General features: G+C 38.8%; 2 protein-coding genes and 1 long non-coding RNA gene across 7 annotated transcripts in view; 2 read left to right on the top strand and 1 right to left on the bottom strand.

Moving 5' to 3' along the window:
* Nucleotides 1–24,465, bottom strand: part of LOC110065975 (winged helix repair factor 1-like) — a 162,502-nt gene that overhangs the window by 48,279 nt on the left and 89,758 nt on the right. The window lies entirely within an intron of this gene.
* Nucleotides 5,543–12,210, top strand: LOC110065979 (uncharacterized). Of its 5 annotated transcripts, XR_016207418.1 has the most exons (6): nucleotides 5,543–5,942; nucleotides 7,207–7,314; nucleotides 8,304–8,435; nucleotides 9,543–9,630; nucleotides 10,452–10,551; nucleotides 10,944–11,021. XR_016207418.1 is itself a non-coding variant. In XM_089290238.1 (5 exons), exons 2-4 carry the CDS (start codon nucleotides 7,216–7,218, stop codon nucleotides 10,545–10,547), a joined length of 327 nt encoding a protein of 108 aa, XP_089146364.1. In that variant the 5' UTR covers nucleotides 5,543–5,942; nucleotides 7,207–7,215; the 3' UTR covers nucleotides 10,548–10,551; nucleotides 10,944–11,021. The 5 variants fall into 5 exon arrangements, 4 of the variants coding, with proteins under 4 accessions (XP_089146364.1, XP_089146363.1, XP_020628821.2 ...); XM_089290238.1 differs by lacking the exon at nucleotides 9,543–9,630; XM_089290237.1 differs by lacking the exon at nucleotides 10,944–11,021 and having other exon boundaries at nucleotides 10,452–10,817.
* LOC149112401 (uncharacterized) lies at nucleotides 14,107–24,411 on the top strand. The gene is made up of 2 exons (XR_016207419.1): nucleotides 14,107–18,560; nucleotides 19,043–24,411. It is a non-coding gene; the product is annotated as an uncharacterized LOC149112401 (long non-coding RNA).

The raw sequence follows: 24,465 nt of genomic DNA, 5'->3' as shown, positions 1-24,465 counted from the left end.
ACGTGTGAGCAAAAGGCGCTAGGTAAAAAAAAGTATTTACGAAAGAAAAACACATTAAACCAAAATGGCCCACTTCAAACTCCGAGCTGCTCGAAAAACCCGTACCCAGACTCTCGATTTATCGGGCAAAAATGTACGCCTTTCTAGTCCCCCCTCGTCATAAAACCATCCTAACGACTGAACACTCTGGACAACAATAATAATTAGTAGGGGAGGTAGGGGAGGATTGTTTAACCAGGTTTAATGTATAAATTAATCAGAATCGAGTGAGTGGGTGGCATTGGACTGCCTTCAAAGCTCATGGAAGATGTCATCAGTGAGCAAAAATGATCCAAGTTTGAATAGTTTGCTTTATATATATGTTTCGCCCCAGCTTACTGTAGCAATCTTAAGGAAAATGTTAGTATCAAAAGTGTGATTTAGCAAGTTGTTTTCTTGAGTTTTTTTTTATGAAGATTTCAGTGGTCTCAATTGAGTTTATCGATGATTGATAGTCTTTTAAAGGAGCCTTAAGCCTTGGAAAATTTTTCGAAATGTTTCTAAAATCGTCCCTTTTAATTCCGTAACAAAGCTTAGCCAATTAACTTGTTAATCAAGAAGTTTGCAGATTTTCTAATATTCGCTAATATTCAGTTTGGAACATAATCTGGAAGTGGCGCCCTAGTTATCAGAAAGATTAGTCCGCGGATCAAGTTGGAAACTAAGTTTATGAAAATAATGAGAGTTACACCATTTTTGTCGTTTTTGCGGAAACAGTGCATGAAAAACTGCGGCATCAAGCCAACAATGCCTGGCGAGCTAGCTGACGAGGAAAACGATCCTTGCCAGCTTCATCCTTCTTTACCGCCTGACGTGGTAAGCTCAGCTTGCTTCATAAATATTCAATATGTTTACTCGTTCGCCCCAAATTACCCAATGAAGAAGGGGGTCGCCCATTTGAAAAGGTCGGAAATGCTCGTCGTCTTGCCTCGGGGTGTATATCAAGGATTTCGGTCTCGCTTAGGGTTTTCAGGAAAAACGCCTCTATTTCAGCTGTAAAGTCATCAGTTCCGACGAGAATCCCCGACCTTTTCGCATGGAAGTTCACCCTTTTTAAACCAAGTTTTTTTCATGCAGTAAAGTTAAATAAATTCTCAAGCTAGCAATTGCTTTTCTTCTCCAGTTTCTAGGAGTGTTTCAATGTTGGCAGTTGAATTGAATTGTCTTGGAAACTTTTACCGATGTTTGTCAATTTTACTCGTTAACAATCCGCCACTGAATGTAAACTAATTAACTTATCAATGTAGTATGGCTATTTTCCGAAATCTAAATCGATTTAGACAGTTTCATCCGGGCATTAAGATGAAAAACCAAATTGATGAAAATAAAGGGGGTTCATTATTTTTCATGCTTTCTTTTGTAGAAAAAGTGCAAAAAGGAGTGCCTTGAAGCACATAAGCCATCAAACATTTTCCAAAATCTTAATCCTGTCAGTCAATTACAAACTGGCTCACATTCATACGGAATCAAGATGGACTAAGTTCATGAAAACAATGAAGGTTACTTCATTATTATGTTTTGTTTTGCAGAAAAACGTGTATCAAAGAGTGTCACGAGGAGCACAAGCCATCAAAGCCGCCACCACCACCAACAGAGCTTGGAGAGGTAGCTGACGCGGAAAACGATCCACGCCGCCCTCGTCCTTCTTTTGGGCCTATTGTGGTAAGCCAAATTTGTTTCTTAACTACTTAATAGTTTTACTCATCAGGTCCCAAATTACAGCAAGATGTGATCTCAAAGAAATCCTCATGCGAACAACGTTTAACATTTTCAAACATTTTAATGTTTCCTTTACGAGTTCTCTACGATTGTCATTTGAAATTGTTTTGTGACATTGCACTAAAATTAACTACCAATATATTTTTAAATATATTAAATAGTTAACTTCAGTGCAATGTCACAAAAAAGGATTAAAATCCTTTGCTCCAGAATGGCTGCATGCTGTAATCTTAAGGAAATCGTCATGCGAACAACGTTTATGACAATAACAATATTGTTTTACTGAGTAGCTGGGAATTTTTTGATGCTGACATTTGACTTTTCGCAAGTGCTATTTTGTTTCATTTTGCAGAAAAAGTGTATCAGAAAGTGTCTCAAACAGTTAACGCCGTTAAATATGCCGTCAAAAATCCCGGAAGAGCTAGCTGACGAGGACAACGATCCTGTCCGTCCTAGTCCCACTAGTCATCGTTCTACTTTTTTGCCTGGGCCGTTGGTAAGCTCATTTTACTTTATTCTTAATAATATCTTTGCTCATCATCCCTTAATTGCTGCACGGTTTTAATCGTAAGCAACATTGTCAAACGTTAACATATATAATCTGTCAAAAGGGCCCAAGCGTTAGAGCTAAATGAAGTGGTATGATGATTTTCCCAAAATTAGGCCTCATTGGAAAAACATTGACTCAAAGTCAGACACCAGATGATTTGGAAACCAGTGAGTTCTTTTTGATACCATGATTGTAGCATCAAGTGATAAAGAGTGGTTATAAACGACCCATCAAAATCTAAGTGCTGGAAACTGTTTTCCACCTTAATACGGCCACGACTTTACTCTGCTCCGAACAACAGCTCAGTCAAACATTTTCATATTTAAATTACCCTTTAATACAGCCACCCTTTTAATACTGGCCCCTTGGTGACTGGATTAACGGGGGTTCCACTCTATTGAGTTGTATTGTGGGTGAACAGATACATGCAAATTATATGCAAGTGCGGAGTTATTGAAATTGTTCGGCTTTGAAGAACAACAAGAAAAACAAATATTCAACAGTAATAGGAAGATAAAACTAGTACTCATTTCTCCAATAGTGCATGGTTATTGCAACAACCGTAAAAGATTCATTTCTCGCTAAAGTATATCCCATACTCCACCGCTATAGAAAGATATTACTTCCGGAATTTTCTCTGCTAAACTGGTGTGAAATCGTGTTAGTTCGTTCGAGCGAATGATTTGAAATAACCGTGGAAATTCAATTTCCCTTTTTTCGCCACCTAAATTGCACACGAAAAAAGCCTTGGTTTCCATGACTTTATTAGGTCTATAATTAATCTCTTCCATTTTACAGGTACACATCTAAAGACAACCGTGTGTTCACCATCGCCCTCAAGTGGCCACGATCAGGAAGACTGGTGCTCGGTGATTCTACTCCCACGAGCAAAACACTTGTTAGGATTTTAGGCGCGAAAAAGGATCTCAAATGGAGTCTTGGATCACAACATAAGAGCGCAAAGCAGCGTGGGATAGTACTTCATGTTCCAGCTATTCCTGTTTCGGAACTTCCTTGTCTGTGGGCGTGGGTGTTTAAGTTGTCACTCCTAAAGTGATTTCTCGTCGTCAAGAGCCGTCACCGACCAAAAATCTTGTACACTTAAGAAAGAGGTCTGCTTAATTTGCATGGGAGGTTGCCGGAATATGTAACGTTTGCATGCGGCTGATAATGATAAAATGACCGGGACATTTAGTGGAGTTTGGAGCACAGAGAGTTGGCTTATCTGTACTGTACTAAGCACGACAGAGACTTGGACTCATCCCACCAAAAAGCTCTCTGTTGCGGGCTTCTTTCCGACGGGATTTGGTCGCTACGTTATAAAAGAATTGCATAGGTCAAGCTTTCAGTTGTGGCTCTGTAGTACTTCTATATATGGATGTCCAACTATTTCGGGGGACCGATTGGGAAACTACATATCTGAGAAAGAACGTTAAAAAAAAGGGCCGAATACCCTACACATCGTCTTAGGGATGCCCTAGCCTATAAGCACTGAGCACATAAGCATGTCACATAAGCATGAAGACTTGCTTCTTTTTTTGGTATCGTTATAATTATTGTTCTAAACTCCACAGCCACTTGTTTATGCCTAGAACTTTCGACTAAAAATTTTGATGTTTGTAAAGAAACGCTTAAGGAACGCAATTATACACTAGATGGGCCTATATCTGGGGAGATTATATCCAGAATAATATCTTTGTTAGCAAATAGATGGGCTTACATCCGGGTGGGGGCGCTGATAACGGGGGAAGGGGGTGGCTTTAAAGTGGGATTTTACGGTATAGTATCTCAAGACTTACAAAGTAAGACATGAAAGAAAAAATACATTTTGAAAAGTAGAACCTTTAATAATACGTTAAAAAACACGTAATTAAAGTGATTACTGCGTAGAGATACAGAAATGAAAGCTTGTAAACACGCTTTCTGTGTTCACACTTTAATATAAATTGCTTTTGTATTTTCTAGTTCTTCTTCATAAAACTAAGGTTACCATGTACCTTCAGGGGTGTGTCCAGTCCAAAGAATGTAGCACGCAGATATCCTAAGACAAATAAAATAATTATCAAATAAGGCTTATAAATAGAGCTATTCAAAGATTATATTAGCTTTTCCGAAAAATGAATTAAATAATTTCGGTCTAAACTGGAAGGTACCGATTGCGAATTGTAAGTTAGCTACCGACTAAAAATTGTAATATATATGTAATTAACTGGCAACCTGGCACTATTTCAGGTTATTTCAGGTTGTCATTTATCCTTTATTTTAATTTGATTATTTTACTACTATTTAATTTAATTTTTTAAAAAACAAGGGAGAAATAAAGCTGATGTTGCTGTTGTTGTTGAAGGTATAAATCATCTTTATTCAACGCGATTTTTATATTTTGGGAAGTTTCACGTTGAAGGTATACAACAATCGTAAACGACAGAGGAACTTGAGAGAAGAAATCTCAAATCAACTAGGCCTGATAAATTCAAGTCAAAAACAATGCAAAATATAGATTTCTACCTCATTTTTAAGTGAAGCAAGAACAGATTTACACGTGATATTGGCACAAGCTTGTGTCAGCTGTTCTTTATGTGTAATAACAGCTGGATTTCTTGTGTTATAAAAGTGCAAACATATACTGTAAAGGGATCTTTGTGTTTGCAGAATAAACCTTGTGAGTTCTATGTTTGCCAGAAGGGACTGTGTTTGCATCTTGCACAAAAGAAAAATATTCCGTTTCATGAAGATATTTTTTATCTTAACTGCTTTTAATCGCAAAATTAAATGTTTTATGTTTAAGGACGACTTCAACCAAAAAGACGTTTTGTGATTTTAATTGTGGTACGCATGGCCCTTGCAAATTAAAAAGTGTTTTTAATTAACTAAGCTTGTTTATCTCAAGAAGGAAACTGGAGTTAACTGAGGAAAACGAGGCAGGTGATGGAAAGGGAGGTTACAAAGGTTTTAACGGTTCAAATACAGTTGTGAATATTTTTTTGTATCTACAAAGTAAACTTGTGTTTTCCTCCACATACACAAACAAAATATACCGTTTTCGTGAAGATACCTTTGTTTGCAGTGCTTTGTTTAAATAAAACTCTTATTTGCCCAAAGGATAGTAAGCAATTTTATTATGTTAATTTACTCTGACAATGCATTTGTACTGAGCTCTGTACATCTACAACACGAAGCCAAGGTGATAACGTGACCAAAGTGACTGTCGGTCTTCACCAAGAGAGGAAAATATGAAAATACTCAAAAAATTGTCAAGTGTGAGTTCTTTTGAAGAGAAAAGTCGACTTAAGTTCAACAACGCGAGGAAACGTGCGTACAGTAAGTAAATAAAGCCTCACTATTGATATCAGCTGAGAAAACTGTTTACCTTCTGCACGCTGCTTAGGAAGCAAACCACGCCTCAACAAAGACTTCGTTGTTCTCCAATTTGTTAATTTAGATGCAATCCCAATCTCACAGGCTTATAAATGAGCGGACATGAGCCGTGCTAATCCCATTTCTTTGCGAACCAGCAAAGGCAGTGCCCAAAATAAACTCTCTAATACTGGTCCTGTTTCTTGGAACTACCGTCGCCTTGGCCAAGATCCATGTTGAAAATGATCCACCCCATAAAGCGCCTCACCCAGTCTTGGTAAGCTTGAATAGTTTGCTTTATGTATATGTTTCGTCCCCAACTTGTGTTAGCAATCTTAAGGAAAGTACCCCCTTTGAGATCCAAGGTTTTTGTAGTTGCTTTTGTTTGCTTAAAGGACCAATCCTAATCCTACTCTTCTGCATAGCCTGCTTATATTCTGCATATAGGTTATCTTCGTTTTGACATCCTTTTACGCGTTTATTGTTCATGTGTATAAATTTTTTCCTTTTCTACTTTTTTGATATTAATATAATTGATATGTCGTGTCAATTATTGTTTGTACGTGTCAGTGACCAACACGAAAGCCTCTGCTACTTTGGTCACTGAGCACATTTCAATTTGGCTATTTACTGTTATATTTCTTTTCTCTTTTTAATTAATGTAATTTCTGTAAATACTGTTAAAGTTATAATTTTTGTAAATAGAGCAAAAAAATAAAAATCTAAAACTCTAAAATCTACTATCAACAGTGTGATTTGCCTATTTGTTTTCTTGAGTTTTTCTATGAAGATTTTGGTGGTCTCAATCGAGTTTATCGATGGTTGATAGTCATTTAAGGTCATCCCGCTGAAATAGAACCTGCACCGAGATTTTTGTGAAACTTTGCCTATCGATTGTTTATATTACAGGAACTTAAATTTTGAAATAAAAAAGAGGGGTCCCCATGTTCGTTTAGTAGCAAAAGCACCTTGTTTATACCCATATAAATCCTTATAATAGCACCATGATTGTAGTTACGATTGCTTGCTAAATTCACGTTTCCGACGATTGCTTTTTGCTCTACACTGAGAATTGGTCCATATTTATTTTACACAGAGAAATTTATTACTCAATTCAAAACAACAGAAAAAAATGATAGGTGACCATACTCGTTTGCGAGAAAATTACGATTTACCTGTATGGCGAGGTCCAGCTGTGAAGAAAAAGCCGCTATTTTTTAATGCACGCGCGCTAATCACGCGTGAAATTATGCGCAGTAGGGATACGCAATGCAATACTGGGAAGGACCTTAAAGGAGCGTCGAGCCTTGGAAATTTTCCGAAATGTTTCAAAAGTCGTCCGTTTTAATTCCGCCAGACGGCATTGCCAATTAATTCGTCATTTAATCAAGATGTTTGGTGATGTTCTAATGTTCAGTTATCTGGTAAAAACATAATCTCAAAGTGGCGCCCAAGTTATCAGACAGATTAGTCCGGGGATCAAGATAGAAACTAAGTTTATGATAATAATGAGAGTTACACCATTATTCTTCTTTTTGCAGAAAAAGTGCATGGGAAAATGCAAGAAGGCAACAATGCCGGGCGAACTAGTTGAAGAGGAAAACGATCCTCACCATCGTCAACATCATCCTTCTTTACCGCCTAACGCGGTAAGCTCAGCTTGCTTTATAGCTATTTCATATCCTTACTCGTTCGCCCCAAATTACCCGATGAAGAAGGGGGGACGCCTATGTGAAAAGATCGGCAATGCTCGTCGTCTCGCTTTGGGATTTATATCAAGGATTTTGGTCTTGCTTAGGGTTTCCGGGAAAAAACACCACCATTTCAGCATTAAAGTCATCAACTTTCCGACAAGCATCCCGGACCATTTTACATGGAAGTCCCCCCTCCTTAATTTCAACCAAATTGTTTCCTGTTGTAAAGTTAAATAAATTCTCTAGCTAGAAATTCATTTTTTTTTTTTTTTCGGTTTCTAGGAGTGTTTCAGTGTTCACAATCACAATCACAATACTTTATTGTAGAGCTTAATAGCATGTCAAAAAGAAAAAAAAATACCTCAGCTCTTGTAATAGAAATCATGAGGTTAGCCCTATACGCGACAATTCCCACGAATAAAAGGCGTAAATGACGTGTACAATCTAAGAACTATTTACAAGCAATAATAAAATGCAATATCGATTAGTTTCTAGGTTAAAAATTGTAGAACATATTTACATACTAAACTAAGTAATATTCCGTTGACAGTTGAATTGAATTGTCTTGGAAACTTTTAGCGATGCTTGTAAATTTTGCTCGATTATAATCCGCCAGAATGAAAACAAATTAACTTATCATTGTAGTATGGCATATTTGCCAAATCTAAATCCAGTGATATTCATATATATCCGGGCATCAAGATAAAAACTAAGTTCATGAAAATAAAGTGATGGTTCATTATTTTCAATGCTTTCTTTTGTAGAACAAGCGTATGAAGGAGTGCCTCGAAGCGCATAAGCCAAATCAAAGATCAACCCAAATCTAAATCCCGTTGAAGAACAGTCAGTCGATTACAAAGTGGTTTCCATTCATCCGGGAATCAAGATGGACTAAGTTCAGTAAAACAATGAAGGTTACTTCGTTATTATGCTTTCTTTTGCAGAAAAAGTGTATCCATGAGTGCCACGAGGAACATAAGCTATCAAAACCGCCACCGCCACCAAAAGAGCCGGGCAGGGTTGCTGACGAGGAAAATGATCCACGCCGCCCTCGTCCTTCTTCTGGGCCTCACATGGTAAGCCTAGTTTGTTTCATAACTACTTTATATTTTTGCTTATTCGTCCTGAATTACCCCATGTTGTAATGTTAAAGAAATCCTTATTCGAACAACGTTTAAGAGAGTGTCACTGTAAGAGCGGTCCGGTCGATTTTGCTTGAGACACAGATTTAGCTCATTTCTTGTGTGTTGTAAGACATTCATTTACCTATTCTAAAACCACAGTCCTTTTGATCGGATCTCTTTATTTTTTAAGAGTTTTACGGAAATTAAATTTCAATCGAGCAAAGGCCTGTCGTGACACTTTTTAAGACTTAAATTTGAGACAACTTTGGAGGACAATTTACAAAAAACTACGGGACTCAGCAAAGAACAAATACCACAGCCACGTATATTAACTCTATCTTATCCATCGAGGCGACTTTCGTGAACATCACGTTTCAATCAAGAAAACAGGAAGACTTTAGTGACACCTTATCGGTTTGCTTAAGTCACACACGCGAAAACCGATCAAATTCAACGTAAATTTTTGAAAAAGTGAGGCGTTCTGAACTGATCCAATTAACATAGCTAGGAAGTAGGTGCCATAGAAAAGGTAACTACAGAAAAAAACTTTGCGGCCCGACTTTAAACTTACCATTCCTACATCCTCATGCCACAATTTCTTCCAACAATTCAAACACTACAGCTAGTGTTCGAATTCTCCTCGTCGATTCCACCGTAAGAAATAACCTTTGCCACCTAAGCTTCGACTCGAATGTGAAGTACGAATCAAATAACATAACTGCTTCATCTTCGAGGTAATATCACACTGGTATTTTGATTTTCTGATCGACAAGGAAGGTAATCAGGAAGTGATCGCCATGTTTACCTCATCAACGTGACCACTGACCAGCCGCTGAGTGAAAACAATATGGCGCGGGGTGGGGTGAGTGGCGGGCTTATCGTCATAAGATATTCGAGTTGTAGTTGTTCAAACACTAGTTGTAGTGTTTGAATTGTTGGAAGAAATGGTCGCATGGGGATGTAGGAATGGTAAGTTTAACGAACAATTTAAAATTTTGCCGCTTGAATTGAAAGTAAAGCTCATTTAAATGCTTCCGTATGTATTTCTGACGGTTTTAGATCTACCTGCTCGATTTATATCTGCTACGCTTCATGTTGACAAGTTCCTCAAAATGGACGGCCAAACTTGGAGATTGCCGAAAATTAGGTAAGTTCACGGGGTTATAAAGTTTTAGTGAAAGTCGGGCCGCAAAGTTTTTTTCTGTAGTTACCTTTTCTATGGCACCTACTTCCTAGCTATGTTAGTTGGATCAGTTAAGAACGCCTCACTTTTTCAAAAAATTTACGTTGAATTTGATCGCTTTTCGCGTGTGTGACTTAAGCAAACCGATAAGGTGTCACTAAAGTCTTCCTGTTTTCTTGATTGAAACGTGATGTTCACGAAAGTCGCCTCGATGGATAAGATAGAGTTAATATACGTGGCTGTGGTATTTGTTCTTTGCTGAGTCCCGTAGTTTTTTGTAAATTGTCCTCCAAAGTTGTCTCAAATTTAAGTCTTAGAAAGTGTCACGACAGGCCTTTGCTCGATTGAAATTTAATTTCCGTAAAACTCTTAAAAAATAAAGAGATCCGATCAAACGGATTGTGGTTTTAGTATAGGTAAATGAATGTCTTACAACACACAAGAAATGAGCTAAATCTGTGTCTCAAGCAAAATCGACCGGAACGCTGTTACTGAGACACTCTCTTAACATTATCAAACACTTATGTTTTCTTGAGTTTCTGGGAACGTTTTGGTGCTGGCAATTCAAGTTTTAGCGATTGTCATTTGAAATTGTTTTGTGACATTGCACTAAAGTTAACTATTTAATATCTTTACTTATTCGTCCCAAAATGGCTGCATGCTGTAATTTTAAAGAGATCTTCACGCTAACAACGTTTACCAGTAATAATTGTTTTACTGAGTTGCTAGGAAGGTTTTGATGCTGGCATTTGAGTTTTATCATTCTTTTTTGTTTTATTTTGCAGCCGTCAAATATGCCGCCAACGGAAGATGTCCGTTCTAGTCCCAGTCATCCTCATCCTAGTCCCAGTCGACCTCGTTCGTCCTATTTTTTCGCTTGAGTTGGTAAGCTCAGTTTGCTTCATTTCTAATAGTCATCCCTTAGTTACTGCATGTTTTAATCGTAAGTAACATTGTCAAACGTTAACAAACAATTATTTTCTTGAGTTTCCCGGAAAGTTTTCATGCTGAGAATTGAGTTATGTAACTGTAGTTTGAAACCGTACTGTAACATTTGACTGAGCTGCTTTATTTCAATTTGTCCAACCATAATCTGTCAGAGTGGGCTAAGCGTTACAGCTTGATGAAGTGGTCTGATGATTTTCCCAAGATTCAGCTTCCTTCGAGAAACATTAACCCAAAGTTGCACCCGAGTTATCAGAAAGATTATTCGGGGCATCAAAATGGAAACGGAATTCGTAAAATAGATGAGGTTTATATTGTGCTTTCTTTTGCAGGACGACGATTGTATAGCCCTGTCTGTAGTGTGCTCGGGAACGTATCTGGAACTTGTGGTGTTTTGTCGGTGAGGGCCAGATGCCTGGACAGCCTCGTCCCACGATCATTTTTCAAGACCACATGAAGTTCAGGCATGTGTAGTTGTTGTGTAATTGTATTGTAACATTTGACTGAGCTGCTTAATTACCCAATAATAACAGTAGTCATCATCATCATCATCATCATCATCATCAGTAGTGGAAGAGCTATTAGAGTTCAAATATAAATACTGACATTGGAATAAAACTCACAAATTTGTCAACTCTAAGGTGTTCTGATCTATGAACCGTTGTTTTCTTATCTGAAGAAAGATCTTTGCGAGAGGTATGTTCCCAGTACAACTTGGACGAGACTGCATGTAAAAGTTATGTACAGCAACTTGAGTTCCCCGACGCCAAAGCCAAAAAAAGAGTAAGAGAAAGAAACACTCGTCCGCTTATTAACCGCGCGGCCATGGGGCGAGCGCGGTCCATGGTTTACCCGTGGTTTATCATTATTAACCGCGCGGCCATGGGCCGAGCGCGGTTCTAGGTTTACCCGGGGTTTATTATTAACCGCGCGGCCATGGGCCGAGCGCGGTTCTAGGTTTACCCGTGGTTTATTATTATTATTTTTTTTTTTGTCGGTGACCAGACGCAGACCTCCGCTCGGCCAAACTTTGAGTCACGCAACGTGTGATGTTTTTCCGCCAGAAGCTGTTAAAACATAAACACACGGACAATTTTACGGATATTGTTTTCTTTTTTGTGGGTAAAATATATTTTCTTTTCGCTTTATCAAAGCGTTGGATTTAAAGGGAATAATAAATACGCTGAAAAAAGGTATTACGTCAGTCATGGAATGCGCTGACGTTGCAGCTTTCACTTTCGCTACGTGACAAATAAGATCGTGTTTACTTTGCAAGTTTATTTCGGCAGAAGCGACGGTCATTAATTTATTTGTAATTTTGCGAGTATTTTTTGCGGTTTTAGGCAAATGAAGTAAATCCTTTGACTGTTTCATCGCAGCGAGTTCATAGATCGGAAAGAAAATTAAATGTTTGGAAGCCAAGCAAAGAACGTGTCAGAACGTGCAAAGATTACGTCATTGATAGGGAAATAACCACCGTACTAAAGATAGCCGTAGATAACGCAATTCTTGAATTATGTGACTCGTGTGACTTCTTTGCTAACCCTTAACTCAAGGAAAAAAAACAATTAAATTTAATCGTGACTTTAAAGAAAGAAAGCGGTTTGTAATAGTGTTCGTATCTTCATGCCCATACATATCCCGAAGAAACTTCCAGATTAAGACTATTACGTCATCGGAGATGTCACAACGGCTACGACTGATGGTGCGATAATAGAGTTTATGTTGATCAAGTGCTGTGATGTCTACAGTAATCAATGAATCATCAAAGATTGCTTTGGAATATGCACTGCGTTGCGACTGTAGTACTAAGAAAACAGTTAAATTTTAAAAGCGCGGTTATAAGATCTAACAGATCTTCTTGTTTTTTTTTTTTTGTCGGTGACCAGACGCAGACCTCCGCTCGGCCAAATTGTGAGTCACGCAACGTGTCATGTTTTTCCGCCAGAAGCTGTTAAAACATAAATACACGGACAATTTTACGGATATTGTTTTCTTTCTTGTGGAAAAAATATTTTTTCTTTTCGTTTTATCAAAGCGTTGGATTTAAAGGGAATAATAAACACGCTAAAAAAAGGTATTACATCAGCCATGGAATGCGTTGACGTTGCAGCTGTCACTTTCGCTACGTGACAAATAAGATCGTGTTTACTTTGCAAGGTTATTTCGCCAGAAGCGACGCTATTTCTTGTGGTTTTAGGCAAATGAAGTAAATTCTTTGGCTGTTTCATCGCAGCGAGTTCATAGATCGGAAGCAAAATTAAATGTTTGCAAGCCAAGCAAAGAACGTGTCAGAACGTGCGAGGATTACGTCATTGATAGGGAAATAACCACCGTACTAAAGATAGCCGTAGATAACGCAATTCTTGAATTATGTGACTTGTGTGACTTCTTTGCTAGCCCTTTACTCAAGGGAAAAAACAATTTAATTTAATCGTGATTTTTAAGAAAGAAAGCTGTTGTTAATAGTGTTCGTATCTTCATGCCCATACGTACCCGAAGAAAGTTCCAGATTAAGACTATTACGTCATCGGAGATTTCACACCGGTTACAACTGATGGTGCAATAATAGAGTTTGTGTTGATCAAGTGATGTGATGTCTACAGTAACAAACGAATCATCAAGGACTGCTTTGGAATGTGCACTGCGTTGCGACTGTAGTGGTAAGCAAACAGTTAAGTTTCCAAAGCGCGGTTATAAGATCTAACAGATCTTCTTGTTTTTTTTTTTGTCGGTGACCAGACCCAAGCTCCCTCTCGGCCGAATTTTGAGTCACGCAACGTGTGAAGTTTTTCCGCCAGAAGCTGTAAAAACATAAATACACGGACAATTTTAGGGATATTGTTTTCTTTTTTGTATATTTTCTTTTCGTTTTATCAAAGCGTTGGATTCAAAGGGAATAATAAATACGCTAAAAAAAGATATTACGTCAGCCATGGAATGCGTTGACGTTGCAACTTTCACTTTCGCTACGTGACAAATAAGATCGTGTTTACTTCGCAAGTTTATTTCGGCAGAAGCGACGGTCATTAATTTATTTGCAATTTTGCAAGCATTTCTTGCGGTTTTAGGCAAATGAAGTAAATTCTTTGGCTGTTTCATCGCAGCCAGTTCGGTAATCAGAAGGAAAATTAAATATTTGCAAGCTAAGCAAAGAACATGTCACAACATGCAAGGATTGCGTCATTGGTAGGGAAATAACCACCGTACTAAAGATAGCCGTGGATAACGCAATTCCTGAATTATGTGACTCGTTAGACTTCTTTGCTAGCCCTTTCCTTAGGGGAAAAAACAATTAAATTTAATCTTGACTTTTAAGAAAGAAAGCTGTTGTTAATAGCGTTCGTATCTTCATTCCCATACATATGCCGAAGAAAGTTCCAGATTAAGACTATTACGTCATCGGAGATTTCACAACGGCTACGACTGATTGTGCAATAATACAGGTTGTGTTGATCAAGTGATGTGGTGTCTAGAGAAACCAATGAATCATCAAGGATTGCTTTAGAACGTGCACTCCGTTGCGACTGTAGTGCTAAGAAAACAGTTAAATTTTAAAAGCGCGGTTATAAGATCTAACAGATCTTCTTGTTATTATTTTTTTGTCGGTGACCAGACACAGACCTCCGCTCGGCCAAATTCCGAGTCACGCAACGTGTCATGTTTTTTCCGCCAGAAGCTGTTAAAACATTAATACACGGATAATTTTACGGATATTGTTTCCTTTGTTGTGGGTAAAATATATTTTCTTTTGGTTTTGTCGAAGCGTTGGATTCAAAGGGAATAATAAATACGCTAAAAAAAAGGTATTACGTCAGCCATGGAATGCGTTGACATTGCAGCTTTCACTTTCGCTACGTGACTAATAAGATCGTGTTTACTTTAGAAGTTTATTTCGCCAGAAGCGACGGTCATTTAATATTTTGCAAGTTTGCGAGTATTTCTTGTGGTTTTAGGCAAATGAAGTAAATTCTTTGGCTCTTTCATCGCAGCGAGTTCATAGATCGGAAGGGAAATGAAATATTTGCAAGCCAAGCAAAGAACATGTCAGGACATGCAATAATTACGTCATTGGTAGGGAAATAACCACCGTACTAAAGATAGCCGTGGATAACGCAATTCTTTAATTATCTGACTCGTGTGACTTCTTTGCTAGCCCTTTGCTCAAGGAAAAAATTAAATTTAAACTTGACTTTTAAGAAAGAAAGCTGTTGTTAATAGTGTTCGTATCTTCATACCCATACATATCCCGAAGAAAGTTCCATATTAACAATATTACGTCATCGGAGATTTCACAACGGCTATGACTGATGGTGTAATAATACAGTCTGTGTTGATCAAGTGATGTGATGTCTGCAGTAATCAATGAATCATCAAGGACTACTTTCGAATGTGCACTGCGTTGCGACTGTAGTGCTAAGAATTTTAAAAGCGCGGTTTTAAGATCTAACAGATCTTCTTGTTAACCGCGCGGCCATGGGCCGAGCGCGGTTCATGTTCTACCCTTGGTTTATTTATTTTTATTTTTTTTGGTCGGAGACCAGACGCAGATCTCCACTCGGCCAACTTTGAATTACGCAACCTGCAATGTTTACTCGCCAACCCTTGTTTCTTCAGGGTCAACAGAAATCTCAGATTACAAAATCACGCCGAACCTACACGTTGCAAAAAAATCTCTTCAAAACCCTGAAATCGAAGCGATATATCACTTCAGCGTTAATAGCTACCACACATCGGCAGAAGGTAAATCTATTCCTTAACAATCCAGCTTTATCGTGCTAAAATTTCAGCGAAATCGAACAAAACCAGAATTAATGAGAATTTTTTTTGTGACCTCAATCCCCAGACTTGACCTAACAAAGGGAGCAACGGTCGCCCATAGCAACCGAAAAACACGAACATAACAAAGCCGTCGTTTCGGCCAAAAAACTCCAGAATTATCGCCTGAGAGCTTAAACTTGAATGGGAACATCTTTTTCGAACTTTTTTCAACTCATTTAGACGAAAGAATGGCCTCGGCGGGCTACAAAAATGACCAAGGGAAAAAACAGAACAAGACAGCAGAAGAAACCGATAATATTTCACCGCGTGGCTTTCGGCACGGAAACGAAAATACAGCTTACTTCTGGATAAATTCAGCCTTAGAAGCCACCAACTGGTCCCATATTACTTTCTGTATCCTTGCAAATGTCCTGACTTCCATCTCCGAAAGATTTTGCCCCAATTATGAGCAAATAAACATTTCGCCGACAGCGACCACCATTACGGTGGCTTGCATACTAAATTAGCTAACTTGACAAAATTCTCCCGAGGGGGGAGGATGTGACGAAAAGAGCTGAAAAATGACCTGTAATTGGCTAATGATGAGATCTTCCCACTGTCCAAATTTGGTGAGAATCAAAAGTAACGCCAATTTTCTGTCACGTTTTCAATCTGTAGCCACTGGAGTGACCAAAATCGATACATCGGTCGGGATAGAGTTTCATTATTAAATTACATGACTTGTGTGACTACTTTGCTAGCCCTTTACTCGTGGAAAACACCAATCAAATGTTAATAGTGTTATTATCGTGTGGTTCATATCGTTCATGACCATACATATCCCGAACAAAGTTCTAGATTAGGACCATTACGTCATCGGAGATTTGTCAACGGCTACCACTGATGGTGCAATAATACAATTTGTGTTGATCAAGTGATGTGATGTCTACAGTACGAAAAGAATCATCAATGACTGCTTTGAAATGTGCACTACATTCCGACGGTAGTGCTAAGCAAACAGTTAAATTTTAAAAGCGCGGTTATAAGATCTAAGAGATCTTGTTTCTTGGACAAATGAAAAAGATGTAAAAGCGCTTACCAACAAGCAGCTGAAAATGTATCTAAAGCAAAAAGGTCTTAAAGTGCCACTGAAACGAAATTTTCGTACTCTCGTTTATTATCCCAATCTATAGTTTCAAACGTGCTTAAAGAATGGTGAACTTTATTTCTGTCAAATCCTAACGGAAAGTGCTTTTTTTAGCTGTTGAAATCGACTTTTTGGAGCGAAACTGTGACCGGGCTCTGGAACCGAGTTTAAGGACCTTGTGACGTCACTGGTTGTATTCACGCAAGAAGCGCTATAGATTCCCTCTTGTTTTCCCTTGATTTATTCAAGTTTATTCTTCATATTGTCGATACCTAGTAGTTCTCTACCTTGTAATTTCTGTCCAGCCTTGACAGGAAATACACATCATAAACGTTGGAGGGCGCCAGAGAGTGTAGATTCACCAAAATAAATGCTACAGATTAGAACAGCTCAGTATACTTTTCGAACATCTTGAGTACTCGATTGGAGATTTCGAAGACGAGTGTGGCAACTTTTATATCACGTCCTGAAACCTAAACACGATATTTTGTCGTCTGTTTTCAGCCTGGTTCTGAAATTTGGATTCTCACGCTTATCTAAGGTCTATTAACAAGGTTCGAATATATCCTCGGCAACTTTACAGCATTAAAAGCCGTGAGCGCATCAACCATCCGCATAATCACGAAGTTATTAACGGTCCACAAGCTTTGAGTCGAGTACTTCTTTGCACACAGAGGGCATCTTTTTATGATACTAATAAGTGAGAGTTCTTGTGGTAGACAAAATGAATCTTTGAAAATTGTGATCCGCAGCAGGGTTTGCTTTATCGCCGCTTACGTATCAAAGCGGGAATTTCGCTTCTCTTTTACACGTATCTCCCAATTGCAATATTTCACGGCCGATGGATTACTTTGAGTTCTTTAGCACATACTTATGTCTATGATCTTCATTTAATAGTATCCAAGTTCAAAACAATTCGTTAAAACGTCACTAGTTTACACTCCTTTCGAAGGTTCATCAAACAGAATTTGAACCAATTTGCATATATGACCTTTCGCCACCGACATTGTCACGCTTTCTCTCGTTTTCTGAAAACATACCTGTAGGGTCATGGCAGCTTAGTTTACCTTTATAGTTTAAATTCGCTCCCTCATATAAAAGAAGAAGGTTTCTTAAATTTTTGCTGTTGTGATAACTTGTAGGATGTAGCAGATACAACTGGACTAAGGGTCACTGTGGCACAATCTCGTCCGCCGTGAAACTCACAAAGCGTCCGGTTTCCTCGAAGTGAAGCGACTCGAAAACTCGAAGCGTTGTTGCTGCGATTCGTGCAGCAGCAGTCCGGATAACATTTTCAAAAGCTGCTCTCTCTTGTTTTCATGTCGTTTTTACTTTATGAGTGTAGATATTGCTTAATTGAGTGCTGGCCATTTCATCAAGAGTCCCGAGCATTTTGCGATCTAAGAACTCCCACTCGTTTGCTTGCTTACATAAAATATCCTGTAAATATCCAATTAAATAGACTGGCAAGCCCCAGGATCGACTCTCGACCTGTTCATGTCTAAGGCTACTGTTATTATCTGCTTTACAGCTCTGAGATGTCCTTAAGATGTTTTTTTGGGGGGGTTTCGAACAGTAATCTCTTCTCCCACAATCACTCTAAATTTTCAGCGCGGCATGAGAGTAATACAACCAGTGACGTCACTAGGCTGTTTTGGCCGCGCCAAAATGGCCGCCAATTTTGGGCTTAACCAGCCAACTTCGAACGGCTGAAAAAGTAGTTTTCGCTTACCGTATGCGAAAAAAAGTTTGCAGTGTTTCCAAGTAAGGTTGAAACTTTATTACTAAGCAAAAATCTCACATACAAAAATTTCGTTTCAGTGGCACTTTAAGATAAGTGGAAGCAAGGCTGAGTTATTTTGATCGAGTTCCCACCCACGCACGCGGGAACCTCAGTGCCAGAAATGCTGTAGAAGGTGAGGAATCTCCCAGTTCATGCGAAGACAACACAAGCTCAGAGTCCAGTGATTCTGATGACTCTTCAAATGAGTCATTTGAAGTGATGTTTGTACCGAAGGACGAACTCCGACAAGTAAATTAGGTATGAGGGAATCAATAGGAGGAGACTTTTTTCAAGTGGGGGGTGGGGGAGGGGTTAGCCTTAATATTATCATTATGTGGGGGGGGGGGTTGAAATTAATTTTTGCTTAATGAGAGGGGGGTATGACTTAGTTTTGGGGCATATTTTACCCATTTCCCAGCCCCCACCCCGCCCCCCTCTCCAGGTAATTATTGCACAGTCCCTTAGATATGAGATACACTAAAATATTACAAAGCAAAGCATTGGATCAAGTCTAACAATTGAAACAAGAAAATTGAAAACTTTGTCCGTCCATAATCTATTAGAATGGCCTAAGCGTTACAGCTTGATGAAGTGGTCTGATGAATTTCCCGAGATTCAGCTTCCTTCGAGAAACATTAACCCAAAGTGGCACCCGAGTTATCAGACAGATTGTTCGGGGCATCAAAATGGAAACTGAGTTCGTAAAATCGATGAGGTTTACTCTGTGCCTTCTTTTGCAGGACGAGGATTGTATAAGCCTGTCTCAAGTGTGCTCGGCAAGTTTTTAGGAACTCAGTTGTGGCACTTTGTACACCAGATGTCTGAAGAGCCTTAAGTCCAGCGGTAGACCATTTGCCAGGCAGCCTCGTCCCAAGATCATTTCTCAAGATCGCATAATTCAGGCATGCGTAGTTGTTGTATGGGATAAATTACAAAGACAGGGGAATAAAGCATCGGAATAGTTTCCAAGTTGTGTATTTAATAAACTACATGCCATACATGGAGGCAGCGCGAGTGAGTGGTTTAGGGCGCTGGTGTTGTAATCCGGAGGTCTCGGGTTCATGGTCTCCACCCTGCCACTAGCGGGATTAGCTTCTCAGTAGTCCCGAGTTCAAATCCTTGGTCACGCTTTGTAAATAACCAACTGGTCTGCCTCCTGCCAGTTGGGATTTTTACCTATGTTACGTTTATTTGAAATACTTGTTTCCTTTGTTTCAGTGGCATGCCTGTAAACTAGCCAAGCTTAGTGCTTGTATAGCTAAGTGCATGTCCACTATAAATAAGGTTTACATTTACATTACATTTTTACATGCCATGTGTTTTGTATTCCTCTACTAGACAAACATTCAGCTTTTCCACTCATCGAAGAAGTGCCTGCTATTCTGAAGAAATTCGTCTCGAAAGAGCCCAAAATTCAACTTTGGAGGCCGCCATTTTGAAACTGTACTTGGCAGCCGTGTTTATGTGACGTCATTCTGTTCAACTCGAATTGGCAGGGAGCAGAAAACCTGCATCTGACTTGGCATGCATTCTTCACAAGGTCAGCAAAATGAAGTTTTTCTAAGCGATTACTATCCACTTTACTATCTTCGCCGCCATAATTTTCGGAGCTTAGAGCATGTTTGGCTCAAAATAATACGGCTCAAGAGCAGCAACAACCCAGAGTGGTAGTTAAAGGCCTTGCCGGAAGCCATTTGCGCAAAATCTCTTGGCTGCTGAGTACTGCTCAAAATGGCGGCAATGATGTCGAAAACTTCCAATTTTACTTACCACGAGCGTGGGTAAAAAGAAAAAGACCAAATACCCTGCACATCGTTTTAGGGAAGCCCTTGCCTTGCCTACAATCACTAAGCTTAAGGGATTCTGAGAGACTTGGCTTCAGATTTGCCATTTGATAGATTAATATGATATGAGAAACAGATCCTCTGTAATGCAGTCGAATATATATGCTCTGTGCATGCATAGGCTTAAACTATACCGTAGAATTCCGGTAGTAACGGCTCCCCGAAAATAACGTTAATTTTTCACCTTCTTATTTATTTAATCCAGAAAGTAACGTTCCACCGAAAGTGGCGGCCCCATGAAGATTACCACTCCAGTACCACAAAAAGCTGTATTTTATTTAATACAGCGTGTGTGATCACACAGTACTATAGATCGATGTACAATGCGATTTCAAAGACTAACGTAAAAAGTAACTGGAACGAAAAATTTCTCTTCTTTCTTATTAAGGTACCGTACGTAAGGTGTTTGCTTTTGCCACTAGTCGTAGTTAGGGCGCAGTTTATATCATCATTGCATTAGATAACAAGAAAATCTTTGGAGTGTGGTATGGTAGCCACGTCGTGTACAACTGAAACAAATGTGAAATTGTCTTAACTTTAATACGATGAGAGGTTTAAACTTAACGCTATTGGAATGTGATAAATGATTTTTTCTAATTATTTACAGTGAAGCCATAAAAATCTTCGCGTGTTTAAGGTATCATGGTAGGTGGATTCACAGTGTTTGGAAATCGCGCTCTTACGCTGGCGCTTTGAAAGAAAACCCCATCAACCTAACATTTTCTGAAAGCTTAATAGTTATATAGTACAATCATACCTTTGAAATTTTCTAAAAAGTTATTGTCGCCGTGATATTAAAAGAAATACCCAGAAACACTGCTTCGCTCAAACTTGTTCGCTTCCGCGCGTGAATTGTCGGAGCGGCGCGATTAACATCGGAAATGTGTTCTCACACATCACCCTCAAAAAGGGTGTCGGCGATTTTCCAGATGTCGTTTGGTTTTTTTTCTACAACCTCCTAAACTTTGATATTCTCAATGCGGACGTTACCTTCTACTAAAGAGGCCATAACTTTGAAACGGAGGCGAAATTAAACAAAGCCCGACACCTTTTTTCGAAGGAGGTATACTGGAACATACCTGCCGATTTTCAGCCAATTCCGTCGGAAGACTCGCGTAAACGAACTGAAAATGTTCATCCTTATATGTAGTTTTATTTTATCGAGTAAAAGACGAAAAACCTTTTATGAGATTGGAATGATTAGGTGTTAAAAATCCCCTACGCATTGACAGATGTCGGCATGAGTCAGTTTATCATAACAATGGGTTATGACAACTTGAAATAAACAGACGTCTATAATTCTGGCGCAGAAACCCGTCGAATTGAAATCGTCTGAGAAGCGACAAACTACCACGTTAAGGGCCCATTAACCGATTTATGCGCGCGCCCGCGCGCGTTGCTAAGGAGGTGAAATTTCACTTCCGGTTACTTACGTCAGTCTGAGCGCGGAAAATAAAAACAACTCAATAACTTCCAAATTCGCTAACATTTTAGATGTTTTTCTTTGTGTTTCACAAAATGCAAAGTAAAAAAAGTACAAGCAGAGACAAAATAAGAAGACAGGAAAACAAGAGCAATCGAAAGGTCAAAACTAACTCTGTGTGGCTTTTTTTGATCTTACCGAAGTGCGCTGATAGTGTAAATTGCGCACGCACTGATAGGGTAACTTCCAATATATATCGGGCGCACTTCCGGTTTCTTTAAATGCTAAAGGAAACGCGGTTTTTCATTAAATCCAGCCTTTTTCGACGAATTTCGATCCAAGCCAGCGTTGGAAAGATAGCTATGCATTCCTTTTTCAAAATCATGCTTTTTTCAGAAAATTACGCATTTTTGAATATTTTGAAATTCTCTCAAAATCTGACCTTTTAGAAATGAAACAAAATCTATGCATAGTGTAATGAGGATTTAAATTAAAATATCAAATCAATGAAAAAAATCCCGATAAAGTAATTTGCCTGGGAGCCTCTGCGTTTTTTCAGTATTAGTCACATGACCATGGACGTGGCCTGATGACGTCATCACTAGTGTTACCAATCATGAAAAAGTTAAAACACATGAAATAACTCTCAACTAACTAAAAATGATGAGGTTATATGAGAATAAATTTTCCTTAGCAACGGCTCGAAAAGATCGGTTAATGGGCCCTTAAACTGCCGTGATTTCTTTTACCGTGCCTAAAAAAGTTTCGTGGGCGGCATTGGTATTAATCATTTAAGTGCAGTCTTCTTCGTTCCCCAGACATTCTTTGAAACCATGCCTCGTGAAGCCAAAAAGAGGAAATCTCGAGGTCTACATTGTCTACATCTACATCTGCGCTTGACTCTCTCGTTGTGGAGGTTTCGAAATTGCGTCCGTTCTCCAGCAATTTCGTGCGACTAGAACTTGTTGTATTTTGTCCTTTAGCTTCATTGGCGGGACTGGTGTCCTCGAATTCCTTCAACCATTCTTCTTGTTTACAGTGCGACTCACAGTCGCTCAGAGCCAAAGATCTTGTTCGACGCTGAACCTGTGACTTCCACCAGATTTTCGCAATGGGCAAGAAGTTTTCTTGCGTTTTGGTCCTGACATAAAGAAAATTTGACAAGAACGAAAGCTAACTTTTGATGAAACAACCAGATCGAGAACAGTTCGCGTGCACAAATGAAAAATCACACCGCAATTCGCATTACATGTGACAACTGGCGGAGAATTTTAATTAGTAATTCTCTTATATCTTAAAAAGTAAAAAAGCTTTTCCCCCCATTCTTTTTGCAAAATATTTATCTCAGCCTTCTCAATTTGAGCAGCCAAAAAAAAAAAAAAAAAATTTTCGCTTTTTTCGTAAAAATCCACCTACCATGATATACCCTTAATCGTACAGCTGTTAAATTGCTGTTACATTTATTCATCACCGTCAAACCATATCTGCTCCACGTCGCTCGAGTGGCCAATTGTATGGTCCTCCAGGCCACTAGGATTGATTTCGCTATCGCGTTGCCCTGTAGTTGGCAGGGCGATTTCGCATTTCACGAATGAACGAACAACTGCATCTCGGACCGGAGACGGCGAGAAATGTCTGCCAAGCTTGCACCGTCCATTTAGAAAAAGAACCCTTCTTTCGCTCGCAGTTACTTTTCCTGTTAGAAACTGATCGGGATGAAGGACTGAACACTGCAAAACTGAACACTGTGAAGAGGGATTTGTGATCTGATTTCGAACTTTGCAAAATATTTCTTGAACTTTAAATAATATCTACGATTTTTGTCTGGAAGCAGAGTTAAGTGGAATTCGTTACATTGTCTTACGATACCAACGTTTGGGACCCTTTTTGTTGTATACAGTCTACTTTATTTATGTGGCTAGTTAGTAAGATTTAGTAGTGTTATGTGTCCTCTTATTTCAGAAAAGAACGAGAATTACCGCACAGTACAAACGTTTATCAACCATCCGAAAATAACGGCTACCCGAAAGTAACGGTCCCTTTTGCCAGCTAAATCCGAAAGTAACGGGGGCCGTTATTATCGGAATTCTACGGTAGTATGTCAAGGCTTACAAAATATGACTTGAAAAGACAAAAAATATTCTGAAAAGTAGAATCTTTAATAGTACGTTCAAAAACACTTAAAGTGATCCACTGTGCAGAGATACAGCAACGAAAGTTGGTAACCCCGCTTTCAGTCTTCAAAGCTGTAATATGAACTGCTGTAGTATTTTAAAGTTCTTCCCAGTCATAAAACTAACATAGGCTCAAGGTTACCAGGTAACTTCCGGGATGTCTCCAGTCCAACGGATGAAGCGCTCAGATTTCCTAACTCCTATATCGAAGTAACGCTTGTAACTAGCTATTCACATGTTTTGTTTTGTTTTGTTTTTTTTAAGTTTCCTGGAAATGAATTAGAGAATTTTCAGTCTAAGCTGGAAGTTTAGACTGAAAACGATTAAGATTACGATTACGATTTTTATATTATTGAAATTTTTACGGTGGGAAACGAAAATTGAAAATTTTTAACTCTGAAGGTTCGCGGCAATCTTAAAAGAAAGAGGAACTTAAGAGAAAAAAATCTCAAATCGACTAGGGCTGATAAAGTCAAGTTAGAAACAATGCAAAACATAGATTTCTACGTCATTTTCAAGTGAAGAAGGAACAGATCTACGTGATATTGACACAAGCGTCCGTCAGCTATTCTTTATGTATAATAACAGCTGGGCTGCTTGCGTTATAAAAGTGTAAACATGTACTTTAAAGGGATCTTTGTGTTCGCAAAATAAACCTTGTGACTTTTGCGTTTGCCAGAAGGGACTATTTGCATCCTTGCACAAAAGAAAAATATTCCGTT

The sequence above is a fragment of the Orbicella faveolata genome, unplaced genomic scaffold, assembly GCF_042242905.1.
Source record: "Orbicella faveolata isolate gen_17 unplaced genomic scaffold, um_ofav_v1 contig_2, whole genome shotgun sequence".
Lineage (NCBI taxonomy): Eukaryota > Metazoa > Cnidaria > Anthozoa > Scleractinia > Merulinidae > Orbicella > Orbicella faveolata.
Note: the sequence above shows the minus strand (reverse complement) of the source record. Positions and strands in the feature narration are given on the sequence as shown.